This window comes from Oryza brachyantha, chromosome 8 (genome assembly GCF_000231095.2).
Source record: "Oryza brachyantha chromosome 8, ObraRS2, whole genome shotgun sequence".
NCBI classification, from domain to species: Eukaryota; Viridiplantae; Streptophyta; class Magnoliopsida; order Poales; family Poaceae; genus Oryza; species Oryza brachyantha.
Window position 1 is genome coordinate 3,916,378 of NC_023170.2, and position 14,438 is coordinate 3,930,815.

The following is a 14,438-nucleotide window of genomic DNA, read 5'->3' on the forward strand; positions in this document are numbered from 1 at the left end:
TATTCCAAAAGAACAGGGGCTTTCATACGTACAAGTCACAGTTGACATGTTTGGTCTCTCCTAATTCTGTCACCGTCAGTACTTTTGATAGGATGAATTAGGGGTTGTTTAGAGAGGCTAAACTTTTTAGCCTTATGTCACATTGGATGTTTGGACACTAATTTGAAGTATTAAATATAGACTAATAAAAAAACTAATTTCATAAATGAGAGCTAATCTGCGAGATGAATTTTTTAAGCCTAATTAATCCATAATTAGAGCATATTTACTGTAGCATCACATAGGCTAATCATGGATTAATTAGGCTTAATAGATTCGTCTCGTGAATTAGTCCAAGATTATAAATGGATTTTATTAATAATCTACATTTACTAATAAGTATCCAAACAGTCGATGGGACAAGCCCAAACACCCCCTTAGTCCATGAGGTTTACAAATAAAACCTTAATCAATCCTCCAGTCCTATCGCTATCATGTTGGAAAATGAAATAATATCCTAATTAGCAACTTATATTAGATTAGAATATCTGCATCATGTCGTCGTAAAGATACGTAGACATGCTGTCATGCATAGCTAGCTTGAAGCTAATTCGTTGCTGTGGTTGCTGCTAATTAACATTCACATTTATACGCACCTCGAACAAGTCAGCACCAGCATTTTGCACCAAACCTGCTACATTTGCTTGGCTAGCCTAGAGAGAGAGAGAGAGAGAGAGATGAGGTGTTGCAGCAGCGTCCATGGCTTTTTCTGGCTGGTGCTCATCGTCGTCTACGCGTGCTGTTCATCGGCTCAAGCTCAGCAAGCAGCAGCAAGAACTGATCCAGCTGAAGGTACTTAATTAGGTTCAGTTTTGAAAATTAAATTAGCTCTGTCGATCTGTTCTGTTCTACCTGGCTACAATTGTTTCAGAACGGCATGATGATGAACCCTCGTGTTATTTTGGATAAAATTAAGGTTTAGTGCCCGGTTTTACCGTTGAATGCGTAACAAGGATTTATTAGAACAGTAATTAATAGTATTACATAGCGTGGATCAATTAGGTGGCGTTTCATGTCTTTAGCTAGTTTAGACGTTACTGGTTGATTATAATTTTCCGTTTGTTGTTTTATGTTTTTGTTCATTAGTTTGTCTCTTGTCAGCAATATAACTTTATTGATTTTTTTAATAGAAAAAGGCCGTAGAATAGTTGCATACAGGCAAAAGAAAAGGGACAAATACCGAGGTTGCCGGTTTACAAAAGACAGAGTACAGCGCAGACACTAGTCCAACACCATACTGTGGACTTCATCTCAGCATCTGGGTGTGTTCTTTTGGATATAAAAGATTATTTGATTTTGCAATAACTATTTAATGGTATAAATGATAAAATTAACTACTAGAAAGTTAAAATTTTACTCTAAAAGTGTAAGATAATAAACTTTTATTATAGACTTTTTGCAAAAAAAACTGGTCTAGTAGTTCAGGAAGTATGCGCAAAGCCGAAAAAAAAAATTTGACATAGACCGTGTGAAAGAACATAGACCAAGTAATAATCATTTGTTGGTCTAGTTTATTGGATATGTTTATAGAAATAGTGTATGTTTGTTTATATGGGTGAGTGTATAGTCATGTGTTTTTTAAGCCCATCAATCTTATTTGAGAGAATCTACTATATATATCACTGACTTTATTCTAGTCCATGTGTTGCTATATCCCCTTTGTTTAACTTTACAATACACCATTGGCGTATAGTTAGCCTTCGTTAGTATTGTTGTTTTTTTATAATAATCAAAATACCCACCGGACAAAAACTTTCTAAAGTTATCCAAATATTCTAGAATTTCATATTATAAATATTAGTTTGCAAAATATCCAAAATTAGGGCAAAAACTTAGAATTTGATTTTTCAGATTTTTCTTCAAATTCAAGAAGGTTCTCAACCATGGGTATTTGGGTTATTATAACAAAAATGAACCATCCCAATGGAGGCTATGATAAATTGTATAAGTTAAGAAAAATCGATGGCACGTCAGTAACGAATCGTAAAATTGGTTTTAAGTGAGTGATATACAGTCTATTTTCTCATATTATTTCCATTCCACTCACTCGATGATATCCCATGGCTTAATTTCTAGAATACGCTCATGGAGATAGAGCATGCGTGTATGTGTTTATATAATCATGAGCAATTTTTTCATTCTTGATAAAGTATCATGAGGTATCGCTGTTTTCTACATAAAATTTAGTATCTTCTCGTATCTAAGATAAATACTAAATTTTATATAGAAAATAGTGGTATCTATTTGCTCATCATGGATAGCATTAAGCGCTTGAGATGTGTGTTTTGGGTAAAAAAAAAAGGTTTTTAAGCTATGTATGTGTTTGTCCAGTGTCGGCACTAAACACGATCCTGGGGAGATGGGGCCTGCGGGCGTCGCCGGCGTGGAACATCAGCGGCGAGCCCTGCAGCGGCGTCGCCATCGACGGAACCAGCGTCGACAACAACCCCAGCATCAACCCGGCCATCAAGTGCGACTGCTCCTACAACGCCAGCACCGTCTGCCACATCGTCAGGCTGTGCGTACCCTCGACCTGCCGCTTCGTATCCTATATATGCACACCACTTGTTCGACGTAATGCCTGCGAAAGGCCGGGAACCATGGCGTCCCAAGGATCTGGGCTCGCCCCCCTCTGCTGCACACATGAAAAATGAAATTATTTGATATGAGCTCCTGCCAATCCTGTCTCTGGAAACTTACGAGCTTGATCTCTGATGAAATCATGATCTTTAGGATCAAGGGAGCTTTCTAACAGGGCTTTTTTGTGTGTCTATTCAGGAAAGTGTACTCATTGAACGTTGTTGGTCAAATACCTGAGGAGCTGCAGAATCTCACTTATCTGAATAACCTGTAAGGACTTTAACTTTCTCTTCTCTGTTTTGAAGGTAAAGCAGTAAAGAATCACCTTTTTCAGAGGTTTGTTGATCTTAGGAATTTGGGGATTTTACTGTATACATATTTAGCCCTAAAGACAGAAATATATTTTGTACATGGGAGATGGGAAATACCCAAATTACCATCTAGATATGTTATCATACTTAACAGTTGAGAGCTAGTAGGATACAGAGAAGGTAGGTTTGCTGACCAATGTTAGATGATAAAAGTTATATCAGTGATTAATTTCAGTATTTCAGTGGAATATGCAGTTACATTTAAAATTATAATAAAGGATATATCACTTCAAAGTGCTAAGAGGGGATGCAGGAAGCACTTGTTATGCACCCACAAAGATTGCACCTTCAGGAATGTCATTCACACATGCAGGGAAAAATTCTAGATGGGGTTAGCGGGAAGTGCATCGTACAGCAGATGCTACAGCCCTATACCACAATCTTGATGGTATTAAATTGCATAGAATAAATATCATACATAAATTTAAGAGCACAATAAACATAAACATTATGAAAAGGTTGAAAATACCAAGTTGCTGAATCAATATCACACTGATGTTGTCATTGCTATTTGGTATTCTGTTCTCAATTGTGTTACTCATGCATTCAGTAAAACAAGTCCTAATAACTATCAAGAATTAGCATCTACCTTGTTTAGAAAAACTAGCAAGAATGATCAGGGAACAACAGCCTGATTATGAACTATATGTGTTTAGCTTGATGCTTTTGATGTTACTGAAGGGATCTTCGGCAAAATTACTTGACGGGTTCCCTGCCATCCTTCATTGGAAACTTTTCTGCCATGCAATACTTGTAAGAATCTGATTTCAAGCATTAGTTTAGTTTTATTAACACCTGGCATCCATTAGTTGTTACTTTCTCTGTTTAATCAGTAATCACCTAATGTTAAAAAAATTGACAAGGGCGGTGTCTCTCAATCCATTATCTGGACCTCTTCCGAAGGAGATCGGGAGTCTTAGAAATCTCCTATCATTGTAAGAGATATCTTCTTTTTCTTTAATTTATCAACTAAACTCAATAAAAAGTGATTCTTCACGTGGTTCTACTCAGAGTTGAAGTTTATATTATAGCTATTTGAGAATTAAAGTTTGTACTATGGACTATCTGAAGTAAATTTGTTATATTGTACACAACTGTGTAACTCTAACTTAGAAATTCATAATAAGTTCCCATTTCTACATGAGTTTCTTGTGTTTGCATGAGATCTAAACAGTAATAAGTAGCTCTTAGTAATTCAAAATAACAAAAAAAAAATGCAGATTCTGAAGCTGTATATGTAATATATCTTATAGAGGCGAATTTACGCTCTTCTCTCCATACATAAATAATATCGTAGTCAACATGTTTCTTTGAGATTACAGGGGCATTAGTTCAAACAATTTTACTGGTGAACTCCCTGCAGAACTGGGCAACTTGGAAAAGCTTGAGCAAATGTAATCCCATGCCCATTTTGGGCCTCCAAACTTAGACTCCTATGTACTAAAATTTTGATGAGGTCCATCTTAAGTTGCTTGTAATTACTGCAATCTTCCTTTTACAGGTATATTATTAGCTCTGGCTTCAGTGGTCCCTTCCCTTCAACATTCTCAAAGCTTAAGAATTTGAGGATACTGTAAGCTACAGGATAGACACAGATGTTATTTCTTATTGGGGTTCCATATGCTCGAAGTAACACATTCTATTTTTTCCTGCAGATGGGCATCAGATAATGATTTCACAGGAAAAATACCTGATTATTTTGGGAGCTTGCCAAATTTACAAGAACTGTAGGATTAATTATCAACTTCTTGCTCCACATAAATATTTTAAAAAGAAAATAAAAGGACACTGTAGCAGAAAATACTTCTGCATTTCTTGCCACATTAGTACAAAAACATCTCAGATTCTCAGCCCTAGTCCTAATAGGAGTGCAACACATTGTCTGGCTTAGAGTGATAAATGTGTAGAATTTTACCTCTAATTTTTGCATCAATATATATATAATCTAATCAAAACATTAACCTGTAGAAGGTTCCAAGGAAATTCTTTTCAAGGTCCAATTCCAGCAAGTCTATCCAATCTAACCAGATTAACAAGTTTGTAAGTACTTTTAAAGTTTTAAATGACAGTTTTCTCCATGGAAACCAATATAGTATTTATTCATAAAAGTGGGATTATCTTTAAGTATTCGTGCTTCAGGCGGATCGGTGATATTCTAAATGGGAGCTCCTCGCTGTCCTTTATCTCTAATCTGACATCTTTGAATGTCTTGTATGGTGAAAAGCTTTTTCTATAGAGCTTACAATTGCTAAGTTTTCACAAAGTGGCAAGTTACCGAGGTTAGATACTTTTGTTACAGAATATTGAGGAACTGCAAAATATCCGATAATCTTGGAACAGTGAACTTTTCTAAGCTTGCAGGGTTAACCTTACTGTAAGCATTTCTTTGTTGCCCTTTACTTTTCGTAAATGTGATCCAAGTTATCTGTATTAGTGATGTTGCTTCCCTTTTGGCACAGGGACTTGAGCTTTAACAATATCACAGGCCATGTTCCTCAAACCATACTGAATCTGAACAATCTTGGATTCTTGTAAGAAATTAATAATTGTGTTCTGAATAGTCCTATTCTTGACATACAATGGCTTCATAAGGTGATTTTTTTCATACTGAACTGTACATAAATCAGGTTTCTTGGGAACAACAGCCTTTCTGGAAGCTTGCCATATGACAAAAGCCCTTCACTGAACAATTTGTATGTGCAGCAACTTGAAATATAATTGTGGCAAATGCTACTCCTATATGTCTGAATGATGTACTTAGTTTTTTTTTTTTTTTTTGAACTTCTGATGGAACATTTGCAGAGATTTTTCATATAACTCCCTCTCTGGAAGCTTTCCTCCATGGGTTACTGGGAACAATTTGCAACTGTACGTAATATGTTCTAAAACTTTTTATATAGAGTACATTTGAATGCAGGCAGAGGGGGAAGATACATTCCTGTAGGTTATGCTTACATGTTTCCTAACAAGTTTACCATTTTGGGTTCTAAAGGAATTTGGTGGCTAATAACTTCGTTCTTGATAGCACCAACAATAGGTATGTATTAAATTTAATTGTACGTTGAAGACATAATTTTGATGAAAACATTTTCGTGTGATCTGAGATTGACGATCCAATTATTTATGCAGCATTTTACCTTCAGGGCTAAACTGTCTCCAGCAAGATATTCCTTGTTTTCGTGGTTCTCCAGAATGTACAATTCTGAGTTTCCAGCTCATAACTCACACTGGTAGTTGATATGTTCTCAGTAATATTATAACCATCTCAATTACAGATTATTCCTTTGCGGTGGACTGTGGCAGTAATAAATCTACAAGGGGCTCAGATAATACTTTGTATGAAACTGATGCTCAAAACATTGGAACCGCGTCTTATTATGTTAGTGATCATGCAAGATGGGGTGTAAGCAGTGTAGGCAGATTTAATGAGGCTCCAAATGGAAGTTATGCAATATATAGTTCCCAGCAATTTCAGAGTGCACTTAACTCAGAATTATTCCAGACTGCAAGGATGTCACCATCATCACTTAGATACTATGGTATTGGACTTGAGAATGGGAATTACACTGTCTCACTTGAGTTTGCAGAGTTTGCTTATCCAAACACGCAAACTTGGCATAGCATCGGACGGAGAGTTTTTGACATATATGTTCAGGTTCGTATTGAATATCACATGATAAATTGTGCATGTCTGCATGGAACATTTTCTAACTAGAAATTTGCTAGGGTGACCTGAAAGAAAAGAACTTTAATATAAGGAAGACGGCTGGTGGAAAGTCTCTTACTGCTGTTAACAAGAGATATACTGCAACCGTGTCGAAAAACTTCCTTGAGATCCATCTGTTCTGGGCTGGGAAGGGTACTTGTTGCATTCCTAGTCAAGGATACTATGGACCTATGATTTCAGCATTAAGCGTGACCCCAAGTACTTTCCTACTCAGTCAATATGTACAACTAAAGAGTGGATTCCATTGTTTTTAACAAGTATAATACTTATGTTTCAGATTTTATTCCCACTGTGCGAAATGGTGTTCCGAAAAAGAAAAGTAAGGCAGGAACAATTGCTGGAGCAGTGATTGGCGCTTCATTCTTTGGATTAGCATTAGTAGTTGGAATATTTATGTTGCTAAGGAAGAGAAGAAGAACGGCACAACAGAAAGAAGGTAGACATATTCTTCTAGTAATTTACTCAATAGGTGATTCTTATTCCCAATTCTTTCCAATATGTCCTGGGAAAAAAATGCAGAACTCTACAACATGGCTGGAAGGCCTAATGTCTTCAGCAATGCTGAGCTTAAGTTAGCTACAGAGAATTTTGGTTCTCAAAACATTCTTGGAGAAGGAGGATATGGACCAGTCTATAAGGTTGGTTATTTCCCCCAATTTACTCATGTTTAATCGTAGCTGAATATTTATCTGATTTAGTAATAAATGGAAGCTCATCTTTTGGCAGGGTAAGCTAACCGATGGGAGGGTGATAGCTGTGAAGCAACTTTCTCAATCATCTCAGCAGGGGAAAAGCCAGTTCGTGACAGAGGTTGCAACAATTTCTTCTGTGCAACATAGGAACCTTGTTAAATTATATGGCTGTTGCATTGATAGTAACAAACCCTTGTTGGTTTATGAGTACCTCGAAAATGGAAGCCTGGATCAAGCACTCTTCGGTGAGCTCACATCGCATCACCATCACCTATCAGATTGTTTTTATATTTTTTTCCATCATCTCATTTACCAAATTCCTTTGTTTCTGGAAATACAGGGGATAGTAGGTTGAACCTAGGTTGGTCCACACGCTTTGAAATCATTTTAGGCATTGCGAGAGGCCTAAGTTATCTTCATGAGGAGTCCACTGTGCGCATCGTGCATCGGGACATCAAGGCTAGTAACATTCTACTTGACATCGATTTAACCCCCAAGATATCTGATTTTGGGCTTGCCAAGCTCTATGATGAGAAGAAGACTCACGTTAGCACAAAAGTTGCCGGTACATTGTAAGCACATAAATCATGATAACCATGTTCTTACATATGTTAAATTTGTGACCTGGACTAATTGCACCTGCTTGACCTTTGTTTAGTGGCTACCTAGCACCTGAGTATGCGATGAGAGGCCATCTGACTGAAAAGGCTGATGTTTTCGCATTTGGGGTGGTCGCTCTAGAGACCGTAGCTGGTCGATCAAACACTGACCACTCCCTCGTGGAAGACAAGACCTATCTTTTTGAATGGGTAAGCTGAAAAAACAATCTTTGCATCCAACATAACACATCAGTCTATTCTTTCCCAAGTTATAGGTTACTAAAACACGTTCCTCCATCTGTTAAATTTTGTAGGCCTGGGGGCTCTATGAAAGAGACCAAGCACTCGAAATAGCGGACCCGATGCTCGAGGAAATCGACGAGGAGGAGGTCTTGAGAGTCATCCGGATCTCGCTCCTTTGCACCCAGGGCTCACCGCACCAGAGACCAGGAATGTCAAGGGTGGTGGCAATGCTCAACAGAGACATTCCGGTGACCGATGTGGTGACGAAGCCAAGCTACATCACTGAGTGGCAGCTCAGGGGAAGGAATAGCAGCAATGTCACCACCAGCTACTCCTCTGCTGCTGTTGAGCTCAGTGGGCAGAGGGAGACGTCCCCTCTCACGCCTTCCCCAGAGATCACCGCAGAAATTGATGATAGGGAGATGAATGCGATGCTGCAAAATGATTGCTGGAGAAACCGTAGTTGGAAGATGATTGAAGATTTGCAAAGTGCAGGTGGATATGTTGGTTTGAAGTGATAAGTTTGGACATTATTCGTGCGGATATAAATCGATTTCAGTTGAAGTAAAAAAAAATCCGAAGTTCAGTGTTACTATTGTTTGAAGTGATAAATTGATCATTTCGGTTGAAGTAAAAAAGTCGATGTGCCATGTTTTACTATTGTTTTGTTGGTGATACACACCCGAAGCTCACGAAGAATTCAGGCAATTGAATGAATGCATTTACGGGTGATGGTGATGCCTTTTACTACTGTTTTGCATTTTTTGAGGTACTCATATTTTTTGGTTGGGCCAACCAACAAGTCGGCCAAGATGAATTAAGATTAGAGAAAGAATGTACAAATAGTTACATTGGCGATCGACAGGAAGCTGCCGTTACATTCGCTCTGATCAAACAGAGGCGAAGAAAGCACGCCCTGCGGGTTTGCAAAACCACAGAAACGAGCAAGATAAGACTAGCCCTCTCCCTCTCTGAAGATCCCGGCCTCTCTCCAGATCATTATCTCTGTTCTGATGTCATTGAAGAGCTTATCCGCTGTTGAAGCCGCTTGATTGAACGTTCTTGCGTTCCGCTCCTTCCAAATTAACCAGGTGACGAGCAAACAAAAGGAGTCGAACGCCGCCCTGTAGCGGAACCGAAAAACTGTTCAAACCAAGTTGTCAAATCTTCCTCGTCATCCCGTGGCACTGGAACAGCAACATTGATCCAGCTTCTTAGTTTAGCCCAAACCCCTCGTGTAAACCTACAGGTTAAGAAGATATGTCTCGATGTCTCCTGTTGTACCCCGCAGAGTGAACATATTCCTGCATGCGGCCAACCCCTTTTCTGCAGGTTTTCTGCTGTGAGGCAACGTTCTTTAGTAGCCAGCCACATAAAGAATTTTATTCTAGATGGTGCTCTTGTTTGGTCAATCATCTTGCCACTCGTTGAGAGATGGCGTGGGCCTAGCAGCGCCAAGTACGCTGAAGAACACTCCATTTTCTGTCAGCTCCCGCACCACTGTATCATCCCCATCTTCTAGCTGAACGTGTTGCAATGTATCCCTGATTTGTAGAAATTGTACCAAGGCAGGGAGAGAGAGGCTTCCTCTAAAATGCCGGATCCATGACCTATTTGTCAGACCTTGCTGAACTGTGAGCCTGGTTCTCTTCGTGAAACTGAATAGAATTGGCCATTTATCCCGAAAGGAAATTCCAGCGAGCCAGGGGTCCCGCCAAAAATCAGTGCTGGCCCCGTCCCGGATTCGAATGGAGGATAGCGACGTGCAAATTTTCATCAGATCGGCTGTCTCCAGTTGCCGAAGCAGTGTCCAGGGTCTGTCCCTTTGATCCCATTTTAACATTGGCCATCTAAGTAAAAGAGACTTTCCTTGAATTCTCATGTTTCTTATGCCCAAACCACCCATTTCAATTGGCAAACAGACATCTCGCTAGGCTGCTAAGCAGTGACCACCACTGATCTCTTCTTGGCCCTTCCAAAGAAAACCTCTGCATCTTCTTTCTACTTCTTTGATCGCCCAAACTGGCAGGGGAAGCACCGACTGGAAATGCAACGGTAAAGCCATCAGGACTGTTTTGATCAATTTCAGCCGACCATCAGGTGCGAGCCATTTGGGTTTCCATCCTGCTATCTTCCTTGAGATCTTGTCCAGGATCGGCTGAATGTCTTGTTTTCTTGGTCTCCCAGGTAAACTATGGGCAATTGTTGAACCGGGCATCCGAGGATGGCAGCCACCTCCACACACACTGATCTTCGGAGCAACAAACAGAGCTTGCTATGAGGGTCTCGGCCTCGTCCGCTCTGGGCGGCCACTCCGGCGCCCAGGTCCACCAGCCCAACACGGCGGCCGTCGTCCATCAGCCCAGACCAAGCGCTCCTGGCGCGACGTGGTGGCGCGCGATGCACAGCAGGCGACCGCTGAACCGGAAGGTGAGGACGGCTGGATCACGGTCAGGAGGAAGGGTAGAAAACCACACCAGCATTCATGGCGACTAGCTGCTACTACCCCAAGGTCCCCAACCACCCGGCGCCTACCATTGAAGGAGGAGAGAGGGATGGCTCGAAGGACGGTGCTTTTAAGTGCCTGGGGCTGGGGCACCGGAAATCCGTCTGTGAGGGTGCAACTCGCTGCTTTCTGTGCTGGTTTCCCGGGCACCTCGCTAGCAGCTGTCCGGAGAGCCGACGTTCAGCCAAGAAGGCCACGCATAAGAGCAAATATAATAGCAGGCTATATGCTTACGTGAATAACAGAGGGGATGGAAGAGAGTATAAGCAGGCTGTAAGCTTGTAGCTAGCTTGGACACAGGAATCAAGAAACTCTATAAAAGTGACATGTGGGTCCTGCATTAATGATAAAGAGTTAACTAGTATATGGGTGGGCTAAGAGAAGACTATAAAAAATCTTATAGCCAGCTTGTTAACTATATTATTAGCCTTTCTCTAAGGCTCTCCTAGCCACCGCGGAGAAGACCGACGAGGTACTCATAAACCAACATGACAAGACTGTTTATACCTTCCCCGCAAAAGAAAAAAAAATAGGCCTGTTTATGACTTGGGGTATCTGCAAGCTTCATGTTGATTTGTGATATGAATTTTGTTTACTTAAACAAAAAAAGAAGAGAAAGACACTACATATATATATCACCCTTAACATATTTTTTGAGTAAATTTCACAAAACTACATAATTTAGAGTTTAAATCTCTATCACTACCACTGTGTTGGAGCTATAAATATTATAGCTTGTGATAGGATTAACACAAAACATATAGTTACGTGATAGAATTAACACTGAACACATAGTTATGTGATAATTTTGCTGCTAAAATTGCAGTTTTATGATACTTGATATAAAATCTATAGCTTTATAATAAATTTGGTGTTAAATCTGTAGTTTTATGATTGTACTTGAAAGTATTTGTAGTTTGTAAAATTTACTCATATTTTTTTAATAAAATCACACGAATATAACTATACTGTAAACATAAGGCAGGCATATAGTTACTATGTACTCCCTCATTAAATATTGTTTAGTAGAGATTAAGCTTAGGAATAAAAGATTTTGTTGCCCCTCAATAAATGAGTAATGGATAAAGGTGAAATGATACGTGGAATAAAATGCGAAGAATTTTAATTGTGAAATGAACGATGGTGGAATGGTTAATATGGACGAAGTAACTCCCATGGAAATGTACACTAGCTAGCTAAGTGGGAAAGATTTGTGCGTCCGTTTTAAGGGTTGTCAAATCGAGTCCTTATATACTCCTTCCAAGTTTTTTAATATAACACCGTATATTTTTATGTTTACGTTTGACTATTCGTCTCATTCAAAAAATTATATAATTATTAATTATTTTATTATAATTTGGTTTATTATATTATTTGTTATAATTTTATTATATAATTTTAGGAACTTTTAGTATTACTTATAATTTTATATATTTAAATAAAATTTTTAAATTAGACGATCGATAAAAAAATGAACGGTGTCGTATAAAAAACATGAACCGGAGAGAGTAGAATTCCACCGCAGAACTTTTCGCAAAACCGGAAAAGAAATCAGAATTCAAAATGGCATGTCACGCGGCTAAAGCCCATGAGTCGCTAACAAAACCAGGCCCGGCCCAAATAACATCTGGGCCGCCACCTGCTCAGGGTAGGGTAGGGCGGAGCGAGCTGCTTCGGGCGGCGCCGCCACCTGTGCCCCTCGCCGGCGAAATGGACGTCGCCGCGGCGGCGCGGGCCATTCCGGAGGACGTCGTCATCGAGATCCTGGCGCGGGTGCCGGACCCGACGACCCTCTTCCGCTGCGCCGCGGTGTGCTGGCGGTGGCTCCGCATCGTCGGCGACCCGGCCTTCCTCCTCCGCCGCTGGCCGCAGGGCACCCGGCCGTCCTTCCTCGGGTTCTTCGCGCAGCGCCACCAGATCCAGGCCAACGCGAGGTGGAAGCTCAGCAAGCTCTTCCCGAACCGCTCGCCGGCGCTCGTCTCGGGCCCTGGCAACCCACCCCTCGGCCCCGGCCCCGGTCCCGTCCCCGTCCCCGGGCGGCGGCTGTTCCTCACCGACTTCGTCCGCGACGACGGCGCCGGCCTCTTCGACCAGGCCAAGCCCGTGGCGGCGCGCGGCGGGCTCCTCCTCATGCGCGTCTTCCCCTCGCCGCCGGCCCAGAAAACGCTCCACTTCTGCGCGTGCGACCTGCTCACCGGCAAGCACGACCTCCTGCCCGCACTCCACACGGCCTGCTTCGACGAACGCGGCGTCAGGGGGTACGCCATCCTCCCCGCCGCCGACCACCGCGGCACCCGGTACCTCTCGGCTGGCTACAGCACCTCCTTCCAAGTGCTTCTCCTCGGCGTCCACCGCGACGATCACAAGGTATACCTCCACAGATTCTCCTCAGCCACAGCCACAGCCACAGCCATTGCTCAACCATCCTGGAGCACGCCCATCAACTGCTCCAAACGAATCCCGGGGCATGTCAGGGGCCCCTTTGGAAACCGGGTAGCAGCCATCACCAATGGCACCGCACACTGGCTCTTGTGTGGGGAAGAACAAAGCCTCTACACACTTGATGTGAGCATTGACACAGACAATATAGGCACAACCAAGATCCCCCTTCATGTCCTCTCCGTTGTCTTCGACCGCGTTTGGCTGTACGAAAGCGTCGACGCAAGGCTTTCGCTCCTTTATTTTGACAACAACAAGCTTGATATCTGGACTCAGCAAGAATGCCAGGAGGATGGTCCTGTGATCTGGGCTTCCACCCAGTCAACTTGTGTTGGTGTGAGGATGGGGCTGTTTGGAACGGAGCCGCTTTCCAGTGTGTGCATTGGTGAGAAGAGTGGCACAATGCTCACTCACTACCATTCGGACCCTAGCAGCGCATATGCGGTCGACCTCCCATCCGGGTCGACAACCAGGGTGGAAGATTGGAAGCGTTGGTTCAACTACATGACTGCTGTGCCCTTTGATATCAGCTGGCCTGCATTCTTATTGTCCAGGCTTGGAGACTTCCTGTAACGCCCGCATAACCTGACCTGAGTAATTTGCAATTTTTAATGTGTTTAAGAGCATATATTGCTGTGAGAATGAGATTTGACTAAACCTTGTGGAAGTTCACATATTTAGCTGGCATAATAAACCCCATATGATCTTAATTCCAGATAGAGTTTATCTATATGCATCTCCAGGTATGGTGTCCACTTAAGGGACTCGTTTGTTTTGCAAATACAGCCATGTTCTTAAAATCAACAACTTCAGGCATTTGTTGGTTTTATTATCTAAATGCAATGATAGGAGCAGAGATTTGTCTGCGGTTTTGAGTTGTGTGGCACAGCCAGTATCAATTTGTAGTTGTTCGTGAATTAGTTGCTCGTGTACCAGTGGCAAGAAATTGAAATAAAATAGGCTCATTTCTATTGCTTGCATTTATTTCACTAACACTAAAGTTCTAACTTGAATCATTAGTATGTGAACTGCTTTATCGTTTGATATGGTTCTGACTTGCCTGCATTGGATAATGGTATTGTTTATATTCTCAGTTTCAGTTTGCTATATAACTACCTGGCGCTAAGTATAGTTCCTAGTACATGTTAGTAGAATCAATTTTCTTGCTTCTGATTCTATAGTCTTGTCGAATAATCAGAAGTTATTGTTTGTTGATAATAGTATTCTACACACCAATACTTG

The 14,438-nt window shown here is 41.3% G+C and overlaps 2 protein-coding genes across 3 annotated transcripts; both read left to right on the forward strand.

Annotated features, from left to right (window-relative positions):
• Positions 1-676: 676 nt before the first annotated feature.
• LOC102700362 (probable LRR receptor-like serine/threonine-protein kinase At1g56130) lies at positions 677-8,901 on the forward strand. Of its 2 annotated transcripts, none has more exons than XM_015840601.2 (24): positions 677-831; positions 2,371-2,557; positions 2,818-2,889; positions 3,672-3,743; positions 3,854-3,925; positions 4,313-4,384; positions 4,492-4,563; positions 4,646-4,717; positions 4,959-5,030; positions 5,130-5,201; positions 5,290-5,364; positions 5,450-5,521; positions 5,618-5,683; positions 5,793-5,858; positions 5,983-6,027; positions 6,120-6,184; positions 6,266-6,645; positions 6,717-6,915; positions 6,995-7,153; positions 7,237-7,355; positions 7,444-7,654; positions 7,750-7,981; positions 8,068-8,218; positions 8,323-8,901. In XM_015840601.2, exons 1-24 carry the CDS (start codon positions 717-719, stop codon positions 8,767-8,769), a joined length of 3,165 nt encoding a protein of 1,054 aa, XP_015696087.1. In that variant the 5' UTR covers positions 677-716; the 3' UTR covers positions 8,770-8,901. The 2 variants fall into 2 exon arrangements, with proteins under 2 accessions (XP_015696087.1, XP_040382722.1); XM_040526788.1 differs by having other exon boundaries at positions 4,962-5,030.
• A 3,483-nt stretch (positions 8,902-12,384) lies between these two features.
• LOC102700642 lies at positions 12,385-14,071 on the forward strand. The gene has a single exon (XM_040526934.1). It carries the CDS (start codon positions 12,468-12,470, stop codon positions 13,767-13,769), a length of 1,302 nt encoding a protein of 433 aa, XP_040382868.1. The 5' UTR covers positions 12,385-12,467; the 3' UTR covers positions 13,770-14,071.
• Positions 14,072-14,438: the final 367 nt, after the last annotated feature.